The 9,596-nt window shown below is 44.0% G+C and overlaps 2 protein-coding genes across 4 annotated transcripts in view; one reads left to right on the top strand and one right to left on the bottom strand.

Moving 5' to 3' along the window:
* ENTPD5 (ectonucleoside triphosphate diphosphohydrolase 5 (inactive)) overlaps window positions 1-4,922 on the top strand; it is a 29,918-nt gene extending 24,996 nt beyond the window's left edge. Inside the window, exon 16 of one of the 2 annotated variants that reach the window (XR_008823168.1) lies at window positions 4,504-4,922. The gene's annotated coding sequence lies outside the window, so the exon portion shown is untranslated. Of the gene's footprint in view, window positions 1-1,788; window positions 1,938-4,503 lie in introns of those variants that run through there. The other variant, XR_008823169.1, reaches the window with a different exon arrangement.
* Window positions 128-9,584, bottom strand: COQ6 (coenzyme Q6, monooxygenase). 2 transcript variants are annotated; one of them, XM_056347332.1, is made up of 12 exons: window positions 9,252-9,437; window positions 7,471-7,605; window positions 6,722-6,780; window positions 5,484-5,607; window positions 4,912-5,042; window positions 4,436-4,543; window positions 4,272-4,334; window positions 3,815-3,922; window positions 3,205-3,407; window positions 1,975-2,090; window positions 1,408-1,574; window positions 128-285 (listed from the first exon to the last, which is right to left on the bottom strand). In XM_056347332.1, the coding sequence occupies exons 1-12, from the start codon at window positions 9,412-9,414 to the stop codon at window positions 256-258; spliced, it is 1,407 nt and encodes a 468-aa protein (XP_056203307.1). In that variant the 5' UTR covers window positions 9,415-9,437; the 3' UTR covers window positions 128-255. The 2 variants fall into 2 exon arrangements, with proteins under 2 accessions (XP_056203307.1, XP_056203308.1); XM_056347333.1 differs by lacking the exons at window positions 5,484-5,607; window positions 7,471-7,605 and having other exon boundaries at window positions 9,252-9,584.
* Window positions 9,585-9,596: the final 12 nt, after the last annotated feature.

The following is a 9,596-nucleotide window of genomic DNA, read 5'->3' on the forward strand; positions in this document are numbered from 1 at the left end:
GAGCCCCAAATTAAAAGCACATCGTACAGAGAGTTCTGTGGCTGAAGACACCATCGTACTACAGGAAGAGACTGTAAATCCTCTTGAGGAGAGCCGATGAGACAGAACTTTTTCATAAACCAGTGAATGATATAAGACACAACTCCATCCCTGTTTTTATTGTTAAAATAACACAACTCCAAGATCCAAGTCAGTCACAGTCCTTATAAGGGCAATACATTCACTGGCACGCTGCTGCTCCAAACTGACAACAAATCACTTGCTGGCAAAAGCCATGATTTGCTCCTAAAACGAGAAGAAAAAGAAAAGTAATTCATAAACTGGTAATAAGCACATATTCTAGAAAGCAGCTGTAGTCTCCTTCCTTTTATATATATATCAACAACAGTTCTTTGTCAGCCTTCCTAGCCAAATGCAGAGCACCTATCCCTGTATGCTAGAAAACTGAAGTTGTAGCATCCCATTGTAGCATGAAACAGAGGTGTTACCAACAGGTTGCGTGCTCAGAAAAGAGGTCTTCATTTGGTTTTCTGCTTTAAACAGAGAAACAGAAAAAAAATGGAGCAGTGAAGCAGTGGCAGCATAGTCCTCTTTTTAAGGAAACTAATACAGACACCTTGCCAGTGGCAGCTACTGTGCCTTCAGAACTTACTGCTCTTCAGCTTGGGTAGTGTCTTTACTGTGAGCATAACACAAAGGAAACAGGCCACCTCTGTTAAACAGGAAGAAGGTGACTTGATTTGTGGAATAAAACATTCAAATCCAGGAATGAGGAATCTGATTTGAGGGTCCTTGGGAGCTTTGAGAGCAGGTGGCTTAAGGAAAATCATGAAAATCCATCCACTAGGTCAAGATGGTGCAACAGACACCATCGGACAGGAAGACAGGCTGCAAATGGAGGGTCTTTTAAGACTGAACCTCCTCACAACTGCCTGCCTCAGGTAATGCCATTACAGAGACTTGCACTGCTGCTACAAGGGAACAGTTTCACAAGGCAGAACAGCACAGAAACAGGTAACTCATTTGGGCTGCACACCACATCTGCCAAGTCACCTGATGTCACCTTATTCTTAGTGAAGATGTGTCTACATAGGGCTGGTTTTTCATAGTGTGTTTTTGGAATGCAGTTCAAGGTTCCGCATTTTCATTGCACAGCACAATAAAGCCAAAGACTTCTAACCCCTGACTACTGATAGAAACACTTTGATCCCTTATCCTCCCTGGTGCAGAGCACGAAAAGTTACTACTGAGCCATCAGTTATTTAGGAATTCCTCAGGCTCATTCAGGACACAAAACCTCAAGAGTGAACAAGTAGCATTTTCCGACCAAAAATTTTTCATTTAAAAGAAAAAATAATTCACAGCTTTGGACTCTTCCTACAGCCCTCACTAAAGTGAGAGTCTTACTTTGACAAGAGGCAGGGCATTTGTTGCTTGCAATCCCCATGTCCTCAGCAACACCAAGGGAGTCAGTCTCGTGGAGTAAAGCCTCTTTAGCACATCAATAGCAGCTATCAAGGAGACATTGTGCCTCTGACGTTCTGTCTCAAACTTTAAGAGATGTCTTAAGGAGCCTGGAAGAGAACAGAATGTTCCTATTAAAGCTGACATGCCACAATTGTGCATTTTATTTATATAGCAGTCTTCACTGACAATTGAAAACAGAGAAAGAGAACAGAGCAATGGTCTATCTTAATTAATAAAGGCCTCCATCCATCAGCTAGTGCTCTTCATCTCACCACCTCTAACTGCCATCCTGCAGAACTTTTTTTTTTTTTTTTAAAGCAGCTTTGAGATTTGTGGGATGGAAACAGCATCCAAGAATCTTTCACTGCTCCACAGCCAATCAGAGATGCTTATTTCAAACACAAGACAGCAGCACACTTAACCTGCGACAGAGGTAATGCATGTCCTGATAGCAGCAGTGGCCTGTAAGACTCATCTTACTGCCACTTCATCACCTTGGATCCTTACCCAGGTCACTCCCATTGAAGGCTGCTGCACTGAGGTGACGCGCTAAACATTCAATATCGCCAAAGCCCAGGTTTACACCTTGTCCTGCAAGTGGGTGGACTCTGTGTGCTGCATCCCTGGAGCAAGATAAGACAGAAATTTATATCTCTTCTTGAAGAAAGTCGTAATGGGTGACAAACCCCGATATGGCACTCCTCAGTTCCTTGCAATAAACACCACCGTACAGCAGCATATACATTTTATCCAGTACCTCCCTGTATCTATGCTGAATGACCTGACTGCCTCTCCAGTTGTAGGAAGCAAGATAAAGGGGAGGCAACAAAAAGCAGTTCTGAAAAGAAAAATTATAAAGAGGTGACTAACCAAAGAATCAAAAGTCCTCTCTCAGCTCACATGTGGAACAGGCCTTAATGTTTTTGTAAGTGACCTCAGCACAACAGGAAGTCTGTCATCACAAACACAAAGGAGACAGACATCATGAATACAAAGGAGAAGAGGGATATTATTGAAAAGAAACAAAATCAGGTTCTTTTATGAGCAGACTTATCTGTAAAGGACAAAGCCAGACATACTGATAAGTGAGTCAAAGTCAGAGAAAAGGAATGAAGTTTGGGTATGAAATGTAAGATCATGCACTTCAACAAGCTATCAAGCACAGAGTGCTCCTGAGCACGGAGTGGCTCACAGGTTGGAAAGATGAGTATCTGAAGTGTAATACAGCATCCAAGAATTACTATAAGCTGCCAGTGTATTGCAGCTGTGGTGGAGAAAAAAGTACGTGCAACCTTAGAATATAAAAGATATTTTCCTTTTTCTATAGGCCACCATACAAAAGCCTATGACATCCCATTTGGAATAATTTGTAAGTTTTGTCATTTGCATTCAAGAAAAGTGAGTTTAAAATTCAAACTGGTACACAGAACAGCTGCTACAGTGTTTGGAGAAGAACAGGTCCAGCATGAGATAATACTGGATTGTTTCACTGAACTACACAAACCAGAAAAGGGAAATAATTATCCCACAGTTTATGTAAAAAGCACACACAACGGACAGGGCGCTACTCACAGAAAACAACTGTTGGCACAAGAGCACACAGTACAAACTGGGCCTGGATAAAGTCACACTGAAACTATAAATTATTTCTAACCATCCAGTTCGTTGACTGGGAGTTGCTATACTCTCATCACTTCTGACCACACGCCACCCACGGGCTACTATTAGGGACCTTACCCGATAAGAGCCACGCGGTGCTGGACATACTCGGTCGCATGCCCCATTCCAAGAGGGAACATGGCTCGACTCTCTGGATCTGCTTTAGCAACACTTGGGGGCAGCTGACGGACTGCAGTCCCTGCGGGCGTCAGGAGTAAAATAGCAGATCGAAACATGGCCCCAGCAGTGTCGATGAAGTCCGAGTGGTTTACGTTGCTCCACTGAAAAAACAAACAAAGCTTTAAGATGTTAACCCTAACTAGACATATAAAAGAATCCAGTTGAAAAGAAATATGAAAGAGCTCCAAATTCTGAATTTTAACTTCTTGGACAACATTTTACAGTAGAAGAAATTATCTTCATTGTTTTAAGACATTTTCCAACTAGGATGAGTCTACCCTTCCCACTTTTTGGAAATCTAGTTCAACTTCTGTGACTTTCAGAACTAACCTAATTCAGTCCCAAAGGGTCATCCTTTCTTTGCAAAGTGCCTTTTTAGTACCATCCTCACCAGAGAAAGGAACTTGAGAATCCACCTCTCCCATGACTACCCTTTAAGCTGTAGGGTTCCATTATATTTCTCGTGATTACAACAAAGCCTCATACCCGCCACGAGGCTGATACTCACAAAGGCAGAGTTGATGCTATCCACAAAACTTTCCTCGTCCATAGCAAGAAGTTCAGATGCATGTTCATGACATGTAGACCAGACCAGAGAGCTGGCAGTGTCAGACAGCTAGTTTTAAGAGAACATCAAGGGTAAGTATCAAGAGAAAAAGAAGGAAAAATAAACCATAAGTGCAGATTTCCCTGCTGCCCTGCCCCACACTAGTCCCTCTGCACATCACTCCTCCAGCTCAACTTGCTACAAGAGCAAAATACCAAGGATAAAGTGAGAGGGCAGGAGGGGGAGAAAATGCAGGAACTGAAAAGTAAAGGGCAGCTGGACAAATTCTGAAAGAGACAGAACCAACAAAGGCAGGCATAGACAAAATTACTAGAAAAGAACAGACTAAAAAAGTAAAGAAACCCAAACAAACAAAACAGACCTTAAAAAAAAATACAAAGACCACAAGTCATCTTACCGGAAGAAGCGCAATTGGCCCTGTGGGAAGGAACCTCTGCCACGCTACATTATTGTCTGTGGCCTACAGTGGAAAGAACCAAGCAGACAGTTAGGAACTAGCAACCTGAATCACTCGCTTAAGCTGTTCTGCTGCTTATGGAAGAGTCATTAGCAGCATTTCACCTCAGACAAATGAAGAGTTGCCACCACAGCTGACTGGTCATACTGATGCTCAATGTTCTTAATTTCAGCTTTCTGCCGGACTAGAGAGTTATGTCCATCCGCACCAATCTGCAAAACAAAGAGATACAAAGCAACCTCTTCAGCCACTCCTAAGAAAGCCAATACACCAGCCTACAAACCTCAGCCTGCACATACACATTTTGTGTTTATTCAGAATAAAAAAAAAAAGAAAAATTAAAAAAAATCCCCAAAAACCAGAAGAAGTGGCCCGTTCTGCTCTTGTCCACTTTGTCTCGTACTGGGTACAGAAAAGGCTATGCACCATGTCCCACAGCATCTCTGTCAGAGTTAGCCACTCACCTCACTCAAGCCCTCCACGTGGGTGGAGCGGCACACACGGAATCAGAACCAAATCCAGTGGAAAGGACTTGGGTGAGAGATGATGCCTGATCAACAGAAATAAAAAGTTTAGTTACCAGTAGTTTGGTCTGAAGTCTGCGTCCATCAGCTAACTCAATTTGGACCCAAGGGCTTGTATCACATCTGTGAGAGGAAAGGGGCCAGGTATACCCGACTGCTCTGCTCCCGTAGAAAACCTCCACCCGGTCTGATGGGAACACAAAGTACCATGGTCACAGCATGATACAGACATGAAAAGAGGAAACATTGCTACAACAGCAAAGGCCATACGTGTCTTAATGGCAACCTTAAGAGCTGACGCTACAATTCTCAAGGCGCTCTGAAATAACAGATCTGGCCAACCCTTTGTCATTGCAACGCCTGCTCTGGATAGAGAGCTACAGATCTTCTCATTAAGTCTGTTTTTGGAGAGACTTATGTTCTGGAGAACTACAGATGCAACTGCTTTCTTGCTGTGTAGCCTTTGGAAGACAGATTTCTCCCTCCCCTCCCAATTCAAGAAGCTGCCTATGTCTCAGAGTTACTTGTTAGGTTAATTTCTCCCTCTCATAACGTGGTGCATACAACAGAAGGCAAGTAACTGAAAGCTCTCCGCAGGAAATAAAATATTAAAGAAGTTGTCCACTACCTGCTACTGCATCTAACTGTTTTGTGAGAGCAGACATAATGACATCATTCTCCACTATGTAACCCATGTCATCTAAGTCATCTTTCTCAAAAACGATCATGGCTTCTGAACAAGCATCCCACACCTACAAAGAAAAAATACATTACATGAAGCTACACAATAAAGAAGTGCTGTTCCTTTTAGGGACTATGAATGTATCCATCCTAATGGGAAAAGGACACGGCAATCTAGAAATGCAGAACTACAGGAAATGTCCTGGATTACTGTTTACTCCCAGCTACTACAGTAAATCAATTCCTTTCATACAATTATTTAGCTTCATCTCAAAACCTAATTGCAAAGTTTTTTATCCCTACTTTCCTGTTACAGAGTTAACATATAAAGCTGCCCCACCACCCTGTGGGTTAAACCCAGCAGGCAGCTCAGCCCCACACAGCCGCTCGCACACTCCCCTGCAGTGGGATGGGGAAGAGAATTGGAAGGGTAAAAGCATGAAAACTTGTGGGTTGAGATAAAGACAGTTAATAGGTAAAGCAAAAGCTGCGTGTGCAAGCAGAGCAAAACAAGGAATTCATTCACCACTTCCCGTCAGCAGGCAGGTGTTCAGCCATCTGCAGGACAGCAGGGCTCCAGCATGTGTAACAGGTACTCGGGAAGTCAAATGCCCTAACTCCAAACGTCCTCCCCTTCCTCCTTCTCCCCCTCAGTTTTTATTGCTGAGCATGATGTTGTATGGTGTGGGATATCCCTGAGGTCAGCTGGGGTCAGCTGTCCTGGCCGAGTCCCCTCCCAGCTTCTTGTGCGTGTCCTGGCAGGGCAGTGAGAGAAACAGAGCCAGCCTGGCGCTGCGTAAGCACTGCTCAGCCATAGCTAAAACATGCCTGTGTTATCAACAGTTTTAACTACAAATCCAAAACACAGCACTGTACAAGCTACTATGAAGAAAATTAACTCTATCCCAGGCAAAACCGAAACACACCTTTACCTTTATTTCCTGACTAGCACGCCTGCCTCAATATCTACAGCTTCCATTAGGAATCAACCTTTCATTCCTGTATTGTCAAGACGCTGAGGACAGGTATTTCTGAGTAGATTGCTACCCCAAAGAAATTAACAGAAATCATCATAAGCAGGACCTGCCCTTTGCCAAAGGAAAACCCTTTGGATCATTACTGTGAGTACTTCTGAGAATGCAAAGTGACAGACACACAGTATATTTGCAGCTGTAAGGAAGGCACCTGCATTCGCCGGAATGGTTTGAGTCTCAGGCTGCAGACATGATCCCAGGCACCAAAACCTGAAAGACGAAAAGGACACAATCGCATGGAGGTGCAGGTTCACACGTGACATTGGGACCCAGACAAACCGAAGCTCGCTCCACACTCTCCTCCTCCCTCCCTGCCCATCAGTGCCCAGACTCTGGGCCAGGTCTGCCTCGATACTCTCACAGCTCCAGCATCGCATCACTGCACTGTTAACATAAGCCAGCAGGAACGAAACAATCCCTGGACACTGTGATATAACAGTCAACTCGCACTGTCCTACCACCGAGTAATAAAACAGACACAGAAACACACGGCCATCGTTGTTTAGAACATTTCTTTCTCCATAAGGAATCAAGGATCAAATCTGTCTTTAAAGTGAAAATTAATTGGAAGCGAGTTACCAGAGCACAGAGCATCAAGTACGTGCTTCCTTTGTGAACAGAAGATTCCAGACGCTTTAGAGAGCACCTTACACCCTTTCACTAGCCTAATTTCACAAATATTTATCTCTAACAAATCAGACCAAGATACCAGAACATGGATCCCTGTTACTAAGACAAGGCTGATTTAATCACAATTCAGCACACAGAACACTAAGAGACAAATGCAAATAATTCTGTTGAGTTTAGGACGAAGGCAGCCCATGCTCAAAGGGGTTTTGTTTAAACAAAATAAAACCAGTTCAAATACACTGTTAAAAATGCAAACAACAGAAATCATACTGCTTAGCAGGGTTGCTGATCCTGGGGAAATGGAGCTGACCCTGTTGCTGTAACTGTCTGGCATGTGATCATAATCTTTCCTAGGACCAGCCTCCAGCAGAGCAATCTTCTTATCACGGAAGTGGATATCATGCCCTAAAACAAGCAAATACACGCTTTGTTACAATGCTCCTGCCAAAAATCTCGTTTCTTATTTCTCTATCAGTAATGGCTCTGCATTTCTGCAATACGATAGAGTACGTGCAAAACTTAATAAGCAACACATTTACAATACAGGTTTTGACCAGGCAGGTAAACTTTTGTATTACAAAGCTTTATGACCACAATGCTGTTACTGAGATGGACAACCCTTTTGCAGTTAAGGCAAGGATTAGATGTTTTCTTGTTGTACAAAATTTACATTTTTGTACAAATTTGTGCCTATCTTGTTGTTATGGAAGTTCATTATTGAAGTAATTAAGGAGTAAAATCCGCAATGTTTACTCCACGCACAGAACAAATTTTTCAGAGTTTAAACATAAATTCAGCTATTAGAGCAAGAGATCAAAATAAAACTTCTATGACACTTAGCAACTACAATAATGTTTTCTTTATCCTCATATTCCAGCAGTGGAATAGCACAGTTAGTTCAGACTTTTAACTATCACTTAAACTGAACTGGAAAAAAGAAAGAATGAAGAGAGGACTCAAGTAAAGAGTAAATCACACTACAACTTGAATTAGGCAGGCCTGTTGCATATGACTGCTATGGTTGCAGAAGGTATGGAGAGCAGAAATGGTGTCATTATAACATCTAGAGTTTACTACTACAGCACCCTAGTAGCAGCAGTATCCTGAATGTATTTTCTAGATTATGCATAACGTAACCTTATCTCTTGAAAGGTCCCAAAGCTGCATGTTAGCCTCAGATACCACTGCTGGAGGGGATCCTTAGGCTGTCTCAGTTCAGCTGTGGTCTTGTTTAACAAAACAAGCAGAACAACAAGTTTGCAAGGTAAACCTTATACTTGCAAAGCATTTATTACTTAGGACCTTTGGTCTTCTTCACACTCTTTTCTTAACGCTTCCGTCACTACTACACCCTTCTGAATCTACACTACAAATAAGGCAGCAGCCACTACTCTCAGGATTTCTAGTGGTACAAACCAAGCACAAACCCATTTTAATTTAGTATTCACATGTTTAAAACACAGGGTCAGAGAATAAACTTCGGATCAGAAAAGCATTCTCAGCTATGGCTGAAATTACACATCAGTGAGTTAAGGGTGGCCGTGTTTAACAGAAACACCATAAGCAGTCCACAGAATTCAAAGTAATGGCTATGCTAACATATATCTGTCTATAAATACAAGGCTTATCATAGCAATCAGCTAACCAAACAGCTTTAAGTCAACTTTAGAGTGCTGTCATAAGGGGATGCAGGAATAAGGTGATTCCACAGCAGGATCTTGAACATTAAGATTCTAAATAACTACAGACTTATCTCACGCTGTCACCAAGACATATTAATAATTACGGTCGACTTATACAAGTACCCGATACTCCACATATTGAACAGTATTGGGAAAGCTCCGTAAGTTTTTCGTGGAACCGGGTGAGGCAGCAGGACACAAAACCCGTGACCCGCTGAACTCACAGAACGAGGCCTCGGGAGGCCCGAGGACCGCCGCGATGTCGCATCACCGCGGCGGGGGCAGGAGGGACAGGAGGCGGGCCGGGCCAGGCCGGGCAGGGGGCACCCGCGACGCCGGCCGGAGCGGGCGAGAAGGTCACAGCCTTACCTAGAACGGCGGCCATGGCGCTCCCCACCATACCCCCACCCGACACCACCACATCGTAGAGCGGCGCGGCGGTGGCGGCGACAGAACGGAGCGGAACCCGCGGCCCAGCCCACAGCCGCCCACCCAGCGGAGCCAGCAACCCCCGTCCGCACACCGCCGCCATGACAGCGGAAATAACGACAGGCCCCCACCTCCGAACGGAAGTCGCGCCGGGAAACCATAGCAACGTAGCCTGCCTGACGGCGCGCTACGCCAAACCGCTCTTCCCGAGCGCAAATGAGCGAGCGGCAGGTGCGGCCCGCCTTGGAGACTGATTGGCTGTTTCAGGCTAAGAAGGCGGGACTA

The sequence above is a fragment of the Falco biarmicus genome, chromosome 7, assembly GCF_023638135.1.
Source record: "Falco biarmicus isolate bFalBia1 chromosome 7, bFalBia1.pri, whole genome shotgun sequence".
In the NCBI taxonomy this organism is placed as follows: Eukaryota; Metazoa; Chordata; class Aves; order Falconiformes; family Falconidae; genus Falco; species Falco biarmicus.